This window comes from Ranitomeya imitator, chromosome 5 (genome assembly GCF_032444005.1).
Source record: "Ranitomeya imitator isolate aRanImi1 chromosome 5, aRanImi1.pri, whole genome shotgun sequence".
NCBI lineage: Eukaryota > Metazoa > Chordata > Amphibia > Anura > Dendrobatidae > Ranitomeya > Ranitomeya imitator.
Genome location: NC_091286.1, coordinates 560,735,852 through 560,755,982, shown reverse-complemented (window position 1 = coordinate 560,755,982; position 20,131 = coordinate 560,735,852). Strand labels below are relative to the sequence as shown.

The window sequence follows — 20,131 nt, the reverse complement described above, 5'->3', positions numbered from 1 at the left end:
GACAGAAGCGACCGCACCATTCTTCTGCTCACTATTATATACATATTGTAAAAAAGACATCACAAAAAAAATGACACAAAAGAAGGCGAAAAGGACACGTCAGGAAAAACATTTCTGGTGTTTTCCTTAAGCTTCTTCCCCTAACAAAACTCGGCAGTTATGCTGTCATCTAAAAGACGTCGTGTGCCCATACTCCAGCGTCCACATTTGCATAGTCCATAATCAATACCACAATAGAAAAGGGTTTAATTTAACTTGTATATTTTTTGGTCTCTTACTGCACGACATATGCACCTCATACAATCCTCACCCACCTTTATAGGGAAATAATCTCTAAAATGTTTCCACATAATCCATTTACTCATCCAAATCGACCTTCGTCCACCTGCAATTGGGGAAAGAACTATAAGATTTGACAATATGTTTGATTGTTAAAATAAGCATTGTGGAATGGAGATGAGCTGCAATACCAGACACAGCCATAGACAGACATGGCGCTGTTGCTGTAAAATTCTTGATACTTTTTTCTGGTCCTGTACAACCCCTTTCATGACGTCTCTAGACAAGACTTAAAGGAAATCTGTCTGCACAAAATGACTGTTCAAACCAAGCACATAAGTTTGTCTTTTTTCCATGTATACCACTAAAAAACTTAGCAGGGACTCCGTCATGCGCTTGGTGTACCCTTGGTGTGACCAAATAGTTCTGTTCACCTTCCCACCTGCTTGTTATCCATCTGTCTCTACCTTTTTCTGGCAAAAACCAATGGTGTAGTTGGAAAAACAAATAGGTGGAAGGTACGATGAACTGTTTGGCCATAACAAGGCCATGCACCTGAGAGACTAGTGGTAGACAAGAAAAAAAAACATATTAGCTAGAAGATTATAAGTAACTAATCTTTTTTTGACTGTCCATAAATACCAGGGCAGTGACTACAAGTGACCTGTGTCCCCGTGCCGTAATAGTCATGGGCCCTGACATTCTGTATTTGCAGATACACAAAGCTCTATAGTGTTGTAGATACAGTGCAAGATGTTATATCCCGGTAGTAACCCAACTGGCCAAATTGGCCACAAAATGGCAGATGCGGTTCAGTGATGAGAAGCATAAGGTTATACATCTTTAGGCCCAAACTAAAGCTGCTATTTATTCCCCAAATTGATCCCTACCGGGTGAAGCCACAATGGAGCTGATTGTAACCTACCAAAAATTATAACAGAAGCATTTTCCTGCCTGACATGCAGGAGACCGGCCAAATGTGGGCAAATATTCGTAACACAAAAATTCATGTTGGAGCCACTTAAAAAATGATATTTGGTTTTAGCATTACACCATGGCTCTAACACCTTATTTCTCCAACCATTGTGTTAGTATGAAGACCACTAGTGACCAGCGTACCTCTTTCTGGAGTTTTCCGATCAGAGATCATCCAGATGATGTACATGACAAACACTGGCCATAGCTTGCTGTATATAACCCAGCTGATCAGGAGAGCACACACTGGACCTGAAAGTACAAGAAATGTCTTTACTAGAAAGTTGGTCACACTTACAGGGTTAATAGCAGCGTTAACGGACTACGTTACACCGTGTTATGCCGTTTAACAGACTGCTAAAACGCTATGTGGGCGCTGACTGGAGGGGAGTATGGAGCGGGCACTGACTGGAGGGGAGTAGGGAGGGGCCAATTCGCACCCAGATTGTGCCTGTCACTGATTGGTCACGCCCAGCCGGCCGCGACCAATCAGCGACGTGGGATTTCCGTGACAGAGAAACAGACAGACAGACGGAAGTGGACATGAGATAATTAAATATATACTAGAGGGTGGCCCGATTCTAACGCATCGGGTATTCTAGAATATGCATGTCCACGTAGTATATTGCCCAGTCATGTAGTATATTGCCCAGTCACGTAGTATTCTGCCCAGTCACGTAGTATAATGCTCCATGCAGTTATGGCCCCATAGATGCCCCATATAATGCTCCATGCAGTTATGCCCCATAGATGCTCCATATAATGCTCCATGCAGTTATGCCCCACAGATGCTCCATATAATGCTCCATGCAGTTATGGCCCCATAGATGTCCCATATAATGCTCCATGCAGTTCATTATGGCCCCATAGATGCCCCATATAATGCTCCATGCAGTTATGGCCCCATAGATGCCCCATATAATGCTCCATGCAGTTATGGCCCCATAGATGCCCCATATAATGCTCCATGCAGTTATGGCCCCATAGATGTCCCATATAATGCTCCATGCAGTTATGGCCCCATAGATGTCCCATATAATGCTCCATGCAGTTCATTATGGCCCCATAGATGTCCCATATAATGCTCCATGCAGTTCATTATGGTCCCATAGATGCCCCATATAATGCTCCATGCAGTTATGGCCCCATAGATGTCCCATATAATGCTCCATGCAGTTATGGCCCCATAGATGTCCCATATAATGCTCCATGCAGTTATGGCCCCATAGATGCCCCATTTAATGCTCCATGCAGTTCTTTATGGCCCCATAGATGCTCCATATAATGCTCCATGCAGTTCTTTATGGCCCCATAGATGCCCCATATAATGCTCCATGCAGTTCATTATGGCCCCATAGATGCCCCATATAATGCTTCATATCAGTGGCTGTGCTACTGTGTGATACATTGTTCATTTATAGGGTCTTATATGTGGGGTTTGTGCTTTTGTCAATAGGCGGCTTAGTTTCCTCCAATCGACTAATTGGTCTGCAATTTCCTTATTTTTGTAGTAGGATATTATTTCAATAGGAGAGTCTCATCTGTCCGAAATACAGAACAGACTAGAGCATGCTGCACAATTTTTTTTTTCCACACAGACATTTGGTCCATGTGAAAAAACTTTTGTCACGACTCAGCTGTCGAGTGACCCGGGACAAGGGGCTCCTTTCCTGTCCCTACCACTAGGGGGCGCCCTAGCTCGCCCTATTCCCTGTGATAGTTCTGAAGGTGAAGGTGAAGATGCCGGGGTCACCACCCTTGCCTTAACTCCTGAGTTAGCCATCAATTTGCTCTCTTTCCCCACACAGGGAAAAGAGGTGCTACTGTGCACCGTAGTACACCAACCTGACAAACAAGGCAACACAAACAAGGGTAACTGAAAATAGCAAGCATACAAATATTCACTCACATATAATAGAGGAATGCACCGGGGAGTGGAGGATCGGGAAGAAACCAAAGTAGAGAAGGGAAGGGAATTACCACAGTTACAAACCACGCAAGAATCACAGACAACTTCTCCTTGTCATATAAACACCTCTCTTTCTAAGTCATGCAGCAAATGCTAGCTCTGACATGGATGTGAATCAGGACCCAGATTATAAAGGGGATGGGAGTGACTAATTGAGCTCAGCTGAGAGCTCAGAGTTTCCAACATGGACGATTAACCCCTGTTCTGCCCCCCAAAATTAAAAACCATTAAAACAAAAGAGAAGTGCTTCTTCTCAGCACAGGAGTAGGAGCAATCAGACGCTGTGGTCTTCTGGCTCCTTTTTGTTGCGATAACTCCGTGACAACTTTCATGTGAACATCCCCATTGAATGACATTGGTCCAAGGGTTGCTTGTGTGAGGTCAGTTTTTTTTACAGACAGAACTAGCACCCAAAATGTGGTTATGTAAATATATCCTCAGGTTATATTAGCCAAAATAGGACACCATGTTTAGGTGACAGAATCACTTGGAGACAAGATTTCAGATTAACCTATCACTAAACCTAACCTATCACTAATAACTAAAGAGATTCAGTAAGTGGATTTAATACATATCTACTATATAATTGTCTAAGGGTCACTTTCGTCTGTCTGTCTGTCTGTCCTTCTGTCACGGATATTCATTGGTCGCAGCCTCTGTCTGTCATGGAAATCCAAGTTGCTGATTGGTCGCGGCAAAACAGCCACGACCAATCAGCGACGGGCACAGTCCGGAAGAAAATGGCCGCTCCTTCCTCCCTGCAATCAGTGCCCGGCGCCCGCATACTCCCCTCCAGTCAGCGCTCACACAGGGTTAATGGCAGCATTGACCACGGTGTAACGCACTCGGTTAACGCTGCTATTAAGCTTTGTGACCAACTTTTTACTATTCATGCTGTCTATGCAGCATGAATAGTAAAAAGATCTAATGTTAAAAATAATTAAAAAAAATAAAAAATAGTTATATACTCACCCTCCGGTGGCCCCCCGGATCGAAGCGGTTACCGACGCTCCTCGCGACGCCCCGGTGACCGCTCCATGCATTGTGGTCTCGCGATATCATGATGTGCGGTCTCGCGAGACCGCTACGTCATCATCTCGCGAGACCGCAATGCACTCTTCAGACCGGAGCGTACGATTAGCGTCGGTAACCGCTTCGATCCGGGGGGCCACCAGAGGGTGAGTATATAACTATTTTTTATTTTAATTCTTTTTTTTAACAGGGATATGGTGCCCACATTGCTATAGACTGCGTGGGCTGTGCAATGTATTACGTGGGCTGGGCAATATACTACGTGGACTGTGCTATATACTGCGTGGGCTATGCTATATACTACATGGGCTGCGCAATATACTGCGTGGGCTGCGCAATATACTGTGTGGGCTGCGCAATATACTGCGTGGGCTGCGCAATATACTGCGTGGGCTGCGCAATATACAACGTGCGCAATATACAACGTGGGCTGCGCAATATACAACGTGGGCTGCGCAATATACTACGTGGGTTGCGCAATGTACTACGTGGGCTGCGCAATGTACTACGTGGGCTGCGCAATATACTACGTGGGCTGCGCAATATACTACGTGGGCTGCGCAATATACTACATGGGCTGCGCAATATACAACATGGCTGTGCTATATACTACGTGGATATACATATTCTAGAATACCCGATGCGTTAGAATCGGGCCACCATCTAGTGTTATAGTTACCTAGTAGCAAAAAGGTCAATATCCATTGCAAGACGCTCAGAGTCTGCAGGAACTCAGTGTATGAACAGTTGTGGTTCTGCCTCTCTTCTCTCTGCAAGAATCAGAAAACAAGTCCTTAGATGTCAATGATCAAAACAACAAAGGGGGTTGTCCAGGATTTGATGAAATTAGACAAACAGAAGGAAACACAAAACAAATACATATCTCACCTGGGATAAATACTAAGCTGCTCCAGAGCCACCACTCTGGTCGTCCCGGTACCCTTGTTGATTTTCCTAGTGTGCCATACATGTAAAAGGGTTTAAAATGGGCCCACGCCCCTCTTAAAAAATATATGACTATTGCCATATGAACCCCACTCTTACATGCTGAAATATCCAGAATTAAGATATCTTTTTATGGTTACTGTATATTACCATTGACACGGTTGTGGCGGAGGTACCACTTGGTTTCGTAAGTTGCCTTATAGCTAAGCAAATGTGATATAAGAATTAAATTATGCTTATTTCAGTATGCGTAGGAATGGTAGTGATTGGTGGCTTCAGTTCATTATAAGATATGCCCTACGATGAGTGCATTGAGTTTTTTGTCATTAGTATGCATATTCACACCGTGGGAGTGTATAAAGCACATAAAAGTCTTCCGTGTCCTGCCAGTAGACATCAGATACTACACACAGCCAAGTAAAGACTGTCTGCAAAACAGCTAGCTAGAAGTGGGGGTGAGTGGCACTGGTTATACATAGATCATGCATTCAGAGTTATATAGAGAGCCCAAGAGCAGCAAAGCAGGAAGCCCCAGTTTACACTGCTTAGTCTGTCCCCTGTAAATGGAACCAACTCACGTGCATGAGAGTATATTGGGACAGGGTGAATATTGCCCCTACAGAGAGGAGAACAGCAGTGTATACCTGTGAGTAAATAGTGCATCCACTAACAGGACGAGGATTAGCTGCTGTGAGGGAAAAGATTTCGCACAGCAGAGGGAAATGTATAAGCTTTCCGAGTGTGATGATTACCAAACCAGAAGAGTATGAGTGATGTCCAGGCCATTTCATTGATTTTTTTTAAACCACAATTCAAAAGCGATGTCTGATTTTCATCAGTTATTATTCAGTAAATTTAAATTGAAAATTGTCAGTTCCAGGTTATTTCAGTGACGAATGTTGGGTTTTCTTACTTAAACAGAAGGATACCAACAATTTTGTCCGTGTGTATATGCACTGTCCGAGAGGTTAGGCCTCATGAGTGCATAAATTGACAGAAAGTAGGTATCGCAGGGCATTGCCGTAAAAAGAGCTGACTGCAAAGAGAGACTTTAATAAGCACTGTGAGCGCGTTCTGCACTGCATGCTAAGAGACACAAAGACTCAGCATAAGGGTGCAGTCAGACGGTCGCATAAGTGTACGTTCACATTAGCGTTTTGCGTGTTTGCGTCGGGCGCCGCAGCGGCGACGCATGCATCATGCTCCCCTATATTTAACATGGGGGGCGCATGGACATGCGTTGTGCTGCGTTGTGCGACGCATGCGGTTTTTTTGCCGCAAGCGTTGGGCGCAGAAAACGCAACAAGTTGCATTTTTTTGCGTCCAAATTTCAGCAAAAAAAGGACGCATGCGTTGCAAAACGCAGCGTTTTAGCGTGCGTTTTGGTGCGTTTTTATTTGCATTGTGCGTTGCGTCGCCAACGCAGCGGCGCACAACGCAAATGTGAACGTAGCCTAACATGGTCCATAATTGCAATGCCATGCTCGGACTGGCCGTCGGCTGTCCTGACCTGAGTGTGACAGCTGCATAGCAATACATGCTTTCATGCTTGAGTCAGGACATTGTGATGCGACTGTTGTTCGTGTTATACAGCCGTCTGACTGCGTACTAAAGGAGGTGCTGATGAAATGATTGCCAGCAGCCTATAACAAATGCAAGTAAACTAACACAAGTACAAGTAAAGTGTTGAAAGTGTCAGGCTATTGCTCTATGCCGAATGTCTACCTCTTTTCAAGCCTGTTGCCTCATGAAATACTAGGCAACCATAAAGCTTATGTCTCTCAATGAAATATTATTGCTTTATTACCTATGTGAGACTACATTCCCTCCAATATCCTTGACTGGTGAACCACTCTATAAACAAGGACTCTTGTCCAAATTTTTAAGGGGGCATATTACAAAATAATCTATATGAAAAGATTCACCTTCTCTTCCACTATTTGAAGGAAATTGACTCTTATAAAACATATATGGGAGAATAGAGGGGGCATGCCAGGGATGTAACTGGTGGGTAATGTTTTTTCATTTTAGGGTATTTTCTCCTGTTAGCCTAATATTTTCAAATGCTGAAAAACCTTGAGAAAATTATCTAATTATTTTAGAGCGGCCTCGGCCAGTCTAAAAATTATTCATTAAAGGATACCTGGGAATTTGTCTTGTCCCCAAATGCTATTAACTTTCAGATAATAGTGTCATGAAATACAACGACCCTACAAGGGTCAGCGGACGGCACAACAAACACACAACGGGATGGAAAAGGGGAGAGGAAGGCCCTACTGATAGGGAAATGGACACCTCCTGCACAAACCTGAGTCTATCCCTACACTCCCCTAATGCCCTAAGTGGGTCCTTCCTCCAACTGCCATCAGGAACCTCGTCCCTCACTGTCACCTAGCACTGCCCTGGCTAGTGCACTGGCTGGCAAGGGCACTAGCCTCACCACTGCAGATCTAACAACACAGGGGACAGTGACAAACACGAGGCAGGTGAGGAAAAAACACCACACCTAGCTTCCAGACTCCACTGCTAAGCTCCACACTGCAGATGACACAGAAACAGGTCTCCAAACTCCAGAAGTAGCTGAGCTGACACCAGAGAGCTGCAACTGCACAGCTGGTCTCCATAGAATAACTATCACCATCAGTCTGCTGATGCATTAACCCATTACTTGCCAAATTAAAATTTTTACAAGTATGGATTTTTCATAAAAAGGCGTCCCAATATTCTATTAAAAATGACAATGACATGATTTCCTATTTTGAAAACATTCATATTACAAACACAACACAAAAAATTGGACCTAATTATAACAATTATAAAATCTTAGTTGCTAGAAGCTAAAGATTAGGCGTCCCAAAAAAAGGACATTGGTAGAAAATGGGTTAAGTGACCATTTAAAGGATGGTGAGAGTGGTAACTCTGCAGTTGCAACTCTGTAGTAACTCTGCAGTTGCAACAGATTGCCAGCAAGGGAAACTGACATTAACCCCCGCTAGTCCTGAAAGGAAAAAAAGCTGCATTTAAATCATAGTGGAACCAGAGCTGCCACGAATCCAAAAAATGGATTGTGACATATAGGATTAATCTGCAGGTTAATAGCATTCCAATGCAGTTGGCTGCTTCTCTGAAAGCCACACTGCCGAGGAGGAAATTAACTTTATTCTTCTCAGGAGTCGCCAGCTTGCCTGGAGCTGCTACAGTCATCATTTTGTAATATGTAGCCTACTAGCCTACTAAAATTGTGGCCACTTGGCAGCTAGCCTTGGAGGCAGTAACAAGAACTACAGCATTATCTATGCGTGTAGCTGCAGTTAAAGGGAACTTGTCAGCAATTAGTTGGCTCCTTGCTGGATTCTGTTGTTTAAAGGGTGTCTGTCACCCCTAAAGTTCAAATTTAACTTCTTAAGCATTTATAAAGGGGACATAGCCGCTATCAAAATCATACCACACATATACATTTTAAGGTTATTTTTGCAGAAAAATCTACTTTAATTTAATGCAATTGAGGGCTCTCCAATGCCCCCTTGTTGTGGCTTATGGCTTGGTGCACCGTTACGCCCTATGATTTTCATATTAGGGCCCATCCCTTGTCTTTATAGGCAGCACTCGTTTGGTAAGAGCAAGCGCTGTGTAAAACATTCTGATTTCTGCACTTGCGCACGGGAGGAGCCCAGTTGTGCACTGACAATGTGGACAAGCTCTTATACCGGGCTCCAACCTGTCCGTAATCGCACGCCACAAACCTTCAAGCCCTTCCTCCTTTTTGAAGATGCTTGCTCACTAAACTTTCTGGTATATCGACCTAAGGCCACAGACAGGAAGGAGCCAAGCATCAGAGTGCGCCCGCAAGCGTATTGTGTCACGATTGCACTAAGGGTACCGTCACACAGTGCCATTTTGATCGCTACGACGGCACGATTCGTGACGTTCCAGCGATATCCATACGATATCGCTGTGTCTGACACGCAGCAGCGATCAGGGATCCTGCTGAGAATCGTACGTTGTAGCAGATCGTTTGGAACATTCTTTCGTCGCTGGATCTACCGCTGGCATGCGTTCGCTTGTAACCAGGGTAAACATCGGGTTACTAAGCGCAGGACCGCGCTTAGTAACCCGATGTTTACCCTGGTTACCAGCATAAATGTAAAAAAAGAAAAACAGTACATACTTACATTCCGGTGTCCGTCAGGTCCCTTGCCGTCTGCTTCCCGCACTGTGACTGCCGGCCATAAAGTGAAAGCAGAGCACAGCGGTGACGTCACCGCTGTGCTTTCACTTTACGGCCGGCAGTCAGTGAGTGCGGGAAGCAGACGGCAAGGGACAGATACCGGAATGTAAGTATGTAGTGTTTGTTTTTTTTTACGCTGGTAACCAGGGTAAACATCGGGTTACTAAGCGCGGTCCTGCGCTTAGTAACCCGATGTTTACCCTGGTTACCCGGGGACCTTGGCATCGTTGGTCGCTGGAGAGCTGTCTGTGTGACAGCTCTCCAGCGACCACACTACGACTTACCAACGATCACGGCCAGGTCGTATCGCTGGTCGTGATCGTTGGTAAATCGTATAGTGTGACGGTACCCTAACACTGAGTGCGCCACTGGTCTCCTTCAATGTCAGTAGATTCATTATATACACCACTCACTCTTATTAACTGACTGTATCTGACACAACAAAAGGCTGGCAATAATATGCAAATCAGAGGGCATAATGGTGCACCAAGCCGTAGGCCACACGAAGGGGCACCAAATGCCTTCTTTTGCATATTAAATAAAAGATTTTTTCTGAAAATGTAAAGTTAAAATGTATATACCTGCTATGATTTTTATAGGGGCAAAGTCCCTTATACAAATGTTAGGGCAATTATTGGACTATGGGGAAATAATAGAAATTAATAGAATAGTTCTCACAGATAACAATTGCAGAAAGGGGGTCTTTCAACCCAGGTTTATTGTTTTGAAGGTACCAGTTCAGATCTGTTAGAAGTTCCCATCAATAACATGGCAGAAACAGTATGTGAGACTTGTTCTCATCAGGCAGCGCTCACCTCCTGGTGGGAATCCATCTGGTAGGCAGCTGTGTCTTTGGTCACACATGTGAAGATGCAAAGATCCACATAGGATATCAGCAGTATGGAGGCCAGTAATCACATAATTATTGCTGCAAGAAAGAATGATGCCATTTAGGAGCAATAAAATAACACTAACCCTAATATTATCCATGACATACTTGATAGGGAATTTTTATTGTGAGCCCCAACGGGGACAGTGATGACAATGTCTGTACAGCAGTGCAGAATATTTAGGAGATAAATAAATACGATAAATTAAAATTCAAAAATATTTATTTTACAGATAAATATAAATATCCTGTAAATATCTACCTTCATGATCAACAACCAAAATTGTGCTGTCCTGCTAAGGGCTCGCAAAAACCACCGTATTATCGGTCTGACAAAACATTGAATTGCACTTCAACCAATGTCAGTCTATGGTGCTGAGCACATGTCTGATTTTTTTTCCGATTCTGTCTGAGGATAAAATCGCAGAATGTCCAATTTGGATCTGATATTGGGATCGCACTAGGCCATGCAAATCTATGAGTTGATGGAAATCATTGGACTGTGCTTGCATGATATCTGAGTGCAGTCTCATTTCCGCACAATGGAGAAATTTTGTTCTCAGTCTACCCCTCATCCGAGAGAATCAGATCACACTATGACAAAGTGTCATTTCCACAATCGGCCCCATTCTCTCGAATGAAAGAATCTCCGGCCGTGTGACCCTGGCCTAAAGAAGAGGGCCAAACATACATTGGATAGAAGGGTACAGATTGTAAGTCTGCGAGCAGGACCCTCACTCCTCTTGGTATATGTTGATTTATGTGATTATTGTTATTCGGTCATGTCTTTTATTGTCTGTACAAGTCCCCTCTAAAATGTAAAGTGCTGTGGAATATGTTGGCGCTATAGAAATATTATTATTATTATTATAGGAACCCATCAGAGAAAAACCTGGTCTAGATTACCTTGACAAGGTGGTCCTCTGGAGAGGTTTCATTATATCCCAGTTCTGATAACTTTTCTGAGGTATGTATCCGGTCTTATTATACATGTTTTTTGGCAGAGCTACATGATCACTACACTGATACAATCAAACTCATAGATTCCCTTAGATACCATCGCCTCATTAGCTGTAATCTTTAATACTCCTGTGTATGACGCTCTATGCTGCAGCAAGACGATCTGTTCATTTTGGAGAAAGTGTAAAATGCTAACGAGATCATTCCTCCCACTTACAAGTATTTATCTATCCCAGGCCTGCAAGCCGTTATTCTGGAATCGAGGATGATTGTGAAGTAGTCCAGCTGAGCCTTATAACAGACTTCCCCACTGGCCACAGCAGTGGGATTAGCTCCCCCACCCTACCGAAGTCATTCATAGAGACCTACCTCCCCCCCAGTAGGGGCAGACACTGGGCTGTAGTCCTGTGAGCCTGTCATTGGTAGGGGTCATCCACAGCTGTGCCCACACATGGTCCTGACCTGAATAGACCAGGCCAGATGGAGGTCTGGTACCCACACACTCACACATACAGGATGCAAGAAGGATCCCGATTTGCTGCTCTCTTCGGCTTTTGATTGGGCAGAGTGTTTTTTTTTTTTCTAATCATTAGATGCCGTAGCCGGATCAGGAAAAGAATTAACTCCTACACAGCCAAAGCATGTGATAGGAAGTAAAGACTAGGCAGAAAATCTTCTGACGATGATGAAAGATCAGTGGGGGCTTCTTGATTTGACGAATAAACTTAGCTGAACGCTGGATTTACTCTTGTTTAGAAATACATGATTTGCATATTTTATGTCGCTGACCTGCACTTAAATTGAAAAGCAATTGCCATCTTGACATGAATTTCCAGCCCGTCGTTAATTCGCCTTTATGATAAGACAGAAGGATCATTGCAGAATTGATGCACACTAACAGTGATTCTGCTTAAAATGCACTGACAAAAAAAATCATTCCAACTCCAATCTCTTAGAAATTGCAGCTACATAGACAGCAATGCCTGTGAGGACAGTGTGTTCTAGTAAGAGGAATATGGGCATAATTTATCATGGTAGGTCTGCAATATCTCGTGCTACAGCCTCTCCGAGACATACAGTACAGACCAAAAGTTTGGACACACCTTCTCATTTAAAGATTTTTCTGTATTTTCATGACTATGACAATTGTAAATTCACACTGAAGGCACCAGAACTATGAATTAACACGTGTGGAATTATATACTTAACAAAAATGTGTGAAACAACTGAAAATATATCTTACATTCTAGGTTCTTCAAAGTAGCCACCTTTTGCTTTGATGACTGCTTTGCACACTCTTGGCATTCTCTTGATGAGCTTCAAGAGGTAGTCACCGAAAGTGGTCTTCCAGCAATCTTGAAGGAGTTTTCAGAGATGCTTAGCACTTGTTGGCCCTTTTGCCTTCACTCTACGGTCCTGCTCCCCCCAAACTATCTCAATTGGGTTCAGGTCTGGTGACTGTGGAGACCAGGTCATCTGGCGTAGCACCACATCACTCTCCTTCTTGATCAAATAGCCCTTACACAGCATGGAGGTGTGTTTGGGGTCATTGTCCTGTTGAAAAATAAATGATGGTCCAACTAAACGCAAATCGGATGGAATAGCATGCCACTGCAAGATGCTGTGGTAGCCATGCTGGTTCAGTATGCCTTCAATTTTGAATAAATCCCCAGCAGTGTCACCAGCAAAGCACCCCCACACCATCACACCTCCTCCTCCATGCTTCATTGCGGGAACCAGGCATGTAGAGTCCATCCGTTCACCTTTTCTGCGTCGCACAGAGACACGGTGGTTGGAACCAAAGATCTCAAATTTGGACTCATCAGACCAAAGCACAGATTTCCACTGGTCCAATGTCCATTCCTTGTGTTCTTTAGCCCAAACAAGTCTCTTCTGCTTGTTGTGTCCTTAGCAGTGGTTTCCTAGCAGCTATTTTACCATGAAGGCCTGCTGTACAGAGTCTCCTCTTAAGGCCGGGGTCACACTGGACCGTAATACGGACGAGTGCAATGCGATAAAAAAACGCATAGCGCTCGTCCCAATGTTAATCTATGGGGCAGCTCCTATCATCCGATATTTTCTCGGTCGTATTCAGGATCCGAGTGAAATCGCAGCATGCTGCGATTGTCCGCGTATCTCGGCCGAGAATAGCCAATGAAAGTCTATGGGGGTGAGAAAAAAATAGCACAGCACACGGACCATCAGTGTGACTTGCGAGAAATTCTCAGGCATTGGGCAGGTGACAGGAAAGGCTCAGCCATTATTTGCTAATTTTGCAAGTGTGTGAGAAAATCTAGCCATACGGATGCCATACGGATGTCACAGGGATGTCATACGGATCATTTGATGCGAGAAAATCGCATACTCGCACTGCACACGGATCACTGTTTTGGTAACATTTGTGCAATTCTCGTCCGTCAAAAACGGACCGTTTTTTTATACGTTGTGTGTGTCCCCGGCCTAACAGTTGTTGTAGAGATGTGTCTGCTGCTAGAACTCTGTGTGGCATTGACCTGGTCTCTAATCTGAGCTGCTATTAACCTGCGATTTCTGTGGCTGGTGACTCGTATAAACTTATCCTCAGAAGCAGAGGTGACTCTTGGTCTTCCTTTCCTGGGACGGTCCTCATGTGAATCAGTTTCTTTGTAGCGCTTGATGGTTTTTGCCACTGCACTTGAGGACACTTTCAAAGTTTGCCCAATTTTTCGGACTGACTGACCTTCATTTCTTAAAGTAATGATGGCCACTCATTTTTCTTTACTTAGCTGCTTTTTTCTTGCCATAATAGAAAATTCTAACAGTCTATTCAGTTGGACCATCAGCTGTGTATCCACCAGACTTCTGCACAACACAACTGATGGTCTCAACCCCATTTATAAGGCAAGAAATCCCACTTATTAAACCTGACAGGGCACACCTGTGAAGTGAAAACCATTCCCGGTGACTACCTCTTGAAGCTCATCAAAAGAATGCCAAGAGTGTGCAAAGCAGTTATCAAAGCAAAAGGTGGCTACTTTGAAGAACCTAGAATATAAGACATATTTTCAGTTGTTTCACACTTTTTTGTTAAGTATATAATTCCACATGTGTTAATTCATAGTTTCATGCCTTAATTGTGAATGTACAATTTTCATAGTCATGAAAATACAGAAAAATCTTTAAATGAGAAGGTGTGTCCAAACTTTTGGTCTGTACTGTATATTATGGTCGCTCGCCTACAAGTCAATGTCCGACCCATTAAAGAATCTAATCTTGGGCTTAGATTAGGGATTCAGCCAAACCAGAGTAAGAGACACTCCAGACTCTACTTTAGCTAAATCTCTAGTCATGATTCAAGAAAAAGAAAATAAAAAGGCTGAAAGAGCATGATCATGCATTATGTGTTAATAAATAAATGATAAAAAAAATAGAAAGCAATGAACAAGTGAGACTTAGGCTGTGTTCACACATTGCGTTTTTGCCACGTTTTTTATGTAAAATAAAAGCCGCTTCTTATAGTAGCAGGTAACCTACAGAAGATTACTCCCATACAAAACAGAATAATAAACATCTGTATTTGAACAAAAGATTAAAAGTATTTAAAGGAGATGCATTACAGAATGAAAAACTGGCATAGAGATCAACAGTCTACTTAACATGAAATTTTAGAAGTACAAGTAGTAAACTGATCTATGTGGAGTGCAGACACATGCACAGATATAGCTGACTAGGTAGCTCAGAAGGTAAAGTTCATAATACAATGGTATCATCAAAGGGTATAACAAGTAAATAGAAAAAAGGGAGGTACAAGGTATACATATAGATATATAGACATGCGTCAGCTCACATCACCCAAGAACATCTGTGATTGTGAAGACGCTTTTTCCGATAGGAGGAACTATGTTATTACCATGGGTATATTATTTTAAATATTTGTGATCCGTGGCTGTGCGCATCTATGGTGTTGCACGAGGTGTCCGGCCTTCTGCACTCGCCCGGGCACCTCCCTGCGCACGTGCAGTGACGCTGGATGCCTTTTTAGCATATGCCGGGACCTTTCGGGCCCAATGTGCATGCGCCATTGATGCTACTGTGATTGGTGAATTTCTAACATGTGATCGGTCACCTGGGGCTTAAGAAGGTCCTGTGCATCCAACACAGTACATTCCCTTGAGAAAGCGGGACGCTACGCCCGCTAAATGTATGTTGGGACTGCTTCACCTGACCACGGGATCACTGTCTTGTTTCTGGGTAAGGACCGATGAGCGATAGGAATATTATATAGTTACTTTAAATACATTTGCTCCATGGTATGGTACCTTCCCCTGACACACTGCACTATAGCACTTTTTTTTTTCTCTTCCCTCTTTGCCTTTCTTGGTAGATTGATTGTGGGGCATGTGCAATGTTGTAATAGACACTGTTTGCAGCACCTTCATGCCCCAGGTGGGATACATCTTATCAGGTTTTGGCACGGTCTTTTGAATTTTGATGCACATTTTGACACAAATACATATATAGATACGATTGCCTGACCTAGTGCCTTTTTGACCCCTTATTGGTGCATTGACATAATAACACTGAATCCATGTGATTGTTTGATATCATGTGCGAGTTCATGGTTATACAACTATAGACAGTGACCTCAATATCTCCGTTTCCCTGAATGTGTTTTTTTGTATTGTAAATGTTTTTTATACATATATTTTTTGATATACAAATAAAATAACAAAAATTTTTATATGCACTTATGTACTCCGTGTCCTCCTATTTTGTTAATATCCCACGGAGGTCTGGAGTTGGAATGATGCTTAAAATCAAAGGGGGAAATCAAATTGCAGGCTGATCCAACTTCAGTGGAAATGCCTCAAGACAAGGAATTGATGCTCAGTAGTGTGTGTGTTGCCTCCACGTGCCTTTATGACCTCCCTACAATGCCTGGGCATGCTCCTGATGAGGTGGCGGATGGTCTCCTGAGGGATCTCCTCCCAGACCTGGAATAAAGCATCTGCCAACTCCTGGACAGTCTCTGGTACAACGTGACGTTGGTGGATGGTGCGAGACATGATGTCCCAGATGTGTTCAATCAGATTCAGGTCTGGGGAACGGGCGGGCCAGCCCATAGCTTCAATGCCTTCATCTTGCAGGAACTGCTGACACACTCCAGCTACATGAGGTCTGGCATTGTCCTGCATTAGGAGGAACCCAGGGCCAACGGCACCAGCATATGGTCTCACAAGGGGTCTGAGGATCTCATCTCGGTACTTAATGGCAGTCAGGCTACCTCTGGCGAGCATTACTGACCCACTACCAAACCGGTCATGCTGACGGATGTTGCAGGCAGATCGTTTTCGTACTGTTTTAGCCAGTCAGAAAGTAATTAAACTTTTCTTTGTAAGAGCAATAAAACTAGTGCCAGAAAACTGATTAAAAGGGGTTGTCCGGTCCAAATCAATAACACTGCAGTCACTCTATGTGACTGCAGACATATGAATCCCGCACTGTGTGCTGCAGGGATTAACTGGTTTCTGAGAGGGAAGCTGAGGGTATGTATGAGAGATACATACTCCCAGGCAGGGAGGCCGTAGAAGTGCATGCAGCACAAAATACCCGTCGTCCAGCAAGCCCCACACAGGACCCTCTGCCTCTGTTATTTTATGCAACTCTAATAAAGAGGGACATTTAATGGGACGGTGAGAGCCACCCTTATTTTCTTTGGATATGGAAATAGAATTAAAATTATTGTTACTATAGCGCCGACATATTCCGCAGCACTTTACATTTTAGAGGGCACTTGTACAAACAATAAAAGACATCACAGCATAACAATCACAGTGTGACTGCAGACTTATCGGGACCGGACAACCCCTTTAAAGTCAACCCAGTAATAGTCAAGCATTTTTCTGTGTAAATTTGACAAAACTACATCAGATTTTCATACAAGTCCTAAAAGTAGATAAAGAAAACAAAGGATTCAAAATACTTCTACACGGCTCTGTTTTACATGAGGAAAATAATCCAATATCATATGTGAATGTCAGAAGTATGTGAACCTTTTGGCCTCATGCACACATTTAGTATTCGGTCAGTATTTTACCTCAGCATTTGTAAGCCAAAACCACCTCACCACTTCTGTATTTATCACCCACTCCTGGTTTTGGCTTGCAAATAGTCAAAATACTGACCAAAAACTGAATATGTGCACGGGGCCTCAGGATGAACAGATAATTTTATGGTGAAATTTAGTCTGGTGTTTTCAATTAGTGGGGCAGTCAGGTATGAGTGGACGAAGTTGATTATGATGATGATTAGGCTGGAAAAAGCTGCAAAACCATCTCAAAATAGTTTGTACTCAAGTAATCCACAGTGAGACAGATTATGTACAAATGAAGGAGGTTCAAGACCATTATTATCCTACCCAGGAGTGGACAAACCACAAGGATTACTCCAGGGCCGGACTGGCCATTTGGCAATTCTGGCAAATGGCAGAAGGGCCGGTCTGGTTGTGGGTCGCCTTGTCTGCTACATTGTTAACAGAATCAGTGTTCTCAAGACCCCATACTGCTAAGAATTGTGAAGGAGCACCAAGTTGCTGACCCCATCTCTTACCCCAGCAGGTCACGGGTATCATTAGTATATTGGTCTTGTAGTAAATCTTACTTTCCTCCATCCAGGGTAATATTAGTAATATATCCCATCTGGTGCTTGGGGACGGGGATAACATGGGCCTGTGTGATGTCAAACGCCAGGGCTGAATTTCATCCCCAGTCCGTACCTGGATTACTCCATGAGCAAGGCGTATAATATTCTGTAAGGTCACAAAGAAGCCTAAAAGGTAACCTCTAAGCAACTAAAGGCCATGACATTAGACAGACAATGCTAATGTTTAGGAGTCCACCATCAGGACACTGAACAATAATAGAGAGCATGATTATATTGCAAGTAGAAATCCACTGCTCTCCGAAACCAACACTGCTGCCCATTTACTAGAATATCACCTGGACAGAAAGAAGAAAAATTGGCTCACAAGCAGCAGTGTATGCTATGCAGGTGCAGGTCTTAACAATATTGAGGACCGTTACCTTATACCAGTATAAAATCCTTTTGACTGTTTCAATTATGGAGCAATCCTGCTTAATTACTAGTGATGAGCGAGTGCACTCGTTGCTTGGGTTTTCCAGAGCACGCTCGGGTGATCTCCGAGTATTTGTGACTGCTCGGAGATTTAGTTTTTGTTGACGCAGCTGCATGATTTACAGCTGAACAGCTAAAAAACTCAGAAAAAATACATACCATGAGATCCAGCCTTCCCAAAACCCTGTCTGATGACAAATGCACACTTAGCAGGATGCAGCAGGCCTCCACTGATAAAGGCTAGGGGCGGCACAGGTGCAAACTACTTGATAAAAGCAGCCACCCCCACACCAACCAAACATTGCAGGGGTTGGCTGCCTAGTAGAAAAAATGCACATTGATATAACTCACATAAGACGCCAGTCACACTGATAAGTGTGGTGCACAGTGTCTGTATGCAGCCTATTAATGACAACCCTTGTATTAACAGGCGGGCTGCCCAGCACTATAATATGCAGCACCTGTGCCGCCCCTAGCCTTTATCAGTGGAGGCCTGCTGCATCCTGCTAAAGGTACCGTCACACTAGATGATATCGCTAGCGATCCGTGACGTTGCAGCGTCCTGGCTAGCGATATCGTCCAGTGTGACAGGCAGCAGCGATCAGGCCCCTGCTGTGCTGTCGCTGGTCGGGGAAGAAAGTCCAGAACTTTGTTTCGTCGCTGGACTCCCCGCAGACATCGCTGAATCGGCGTGTGTGACACCGATTCAGCGATGTCTTCGCTGGTAACCAGGGTAAACATCGGGTTACTAAGCGCAGGGCCGCACTTAGTAACCCGATGTTTACCCTGGTTACCATCCTAAAAGTAAAAAAACAAACACTACATACTTACCTACCGCTGTCTGTCCTCGGCGCTCTGCTTCTCTGCTCTGGCTGTGAGCACAGCGGCCGGAAAGCAGAGCGGTGAGGTCACCGCTCTGCTTTCCGGCTGCCCGGCGCTCACAGCCAGTACAGAGAAGCAGAGCGCCGGGGACAGACAGCGGTAGGTAAGTACGTAGCGGTTGTTTTTTTTACTTTAACGATGGTAACCAGGGTAAACATCGGGTTACTAAGCGCGGCCCTGCGCTTAGTAACCCGATGTTTACCCTGGTTACCGGGGACCTCGGGATCGTTGGTCGCTGGAGAGCTGTCTGTGTGACAGCTCTCCAGCGACGCTGCAGCGATCCGGATCGTTGTCGATATCGCTGCAGCGTCGCTTAGTGTGACGGTACCTTAAGTGTGCATTTGTCAGCAGACAGGATTTTGGGAAGGCCGTATCTCATGGTATGTAGGATTTACAGCTGATAGCCGGAGTACATGTGTGGGTTGCCTGGTTGCTAGGGAATCCCTACATGTACTCAGGCTATCAGCTGTAAATCATTCAGCTGAGGCAACGAAAACTAAATCTCCGAACACTAACAAATACTCGGAGACCTCCCGTGCGTGCCATGGAAAACCCGAGCAACGCGTACACTCGCTCATCACTGTATAGGGCAGCACGGTGGCTCAGTGGTTAGCCTTGCAGAGCTGGAGTCCTGGGTTCTAATCCCACCCAGGACAACATCTGCAAGGAGTTTGTATGTTCTCTCCGTGTTTGCGTGGGTTTCCTCCGGGTCCTCCGGTTTCCTCCCACATTCCAAAGACATACTGATTGGGAATGTAGATTGTGAGCCCCATCGGGGACAGCGATGATAATGTGTGCAAACTGTAAAGCGCTGCAGAATATGTTAGCGCTATATAAAAATAAAGATTATTATTTTTTA

The 20,131-nt window shown here is 44.1% G+C and overlaps 1 protein-coding gene across 2 annotated transcripts in view; it reads right to left on the bottom strand.

Moving 5' to 3' along the window:
* LOC138638410 (diacylglycerol O-acyltransferase 2-like) overlaps window positions 1-18,625 on the bottom strand; it is a 38,065-nt gene extending 19,440 nt beyond the window's left edge. Inside the window, exons 1-5 of one of the 2 annotated variants that reach the window (XM_069727668.1) lie at window positions 18,550-18,625; window positions 10,244-10,356; window positions 4,935-5,025; window positions 1,399-1,506; window positions 315-385 (exon numbers count right to left, since the gene is read on the bottom strand). In XM_069727668.1, coding sequence (XP_069583769.1) covers window positions 315-385; window positions 1,399-1,506; window positions 4,935-5,025; window positions 10,244-10,261 — 288 coding nt within the window. In that variant the 5' untranslated portion in view covers window positions 10,262-10,356; window positions 18,550-18,625. Of the gene's footprint in view, window positions 1-314; window positions 386-1,398; window positions 1,507-4,934; window positions 5,026-10,243; window positions 10,357-11,646; window positions 11,887-18,549 lie in introns of those variants that run through there. The other variant, XM_069727667.1, reaches the window with a different exon arrangement.
* Window positions 18,626-20,131: the final 1,506 nt, after the last annotated feature.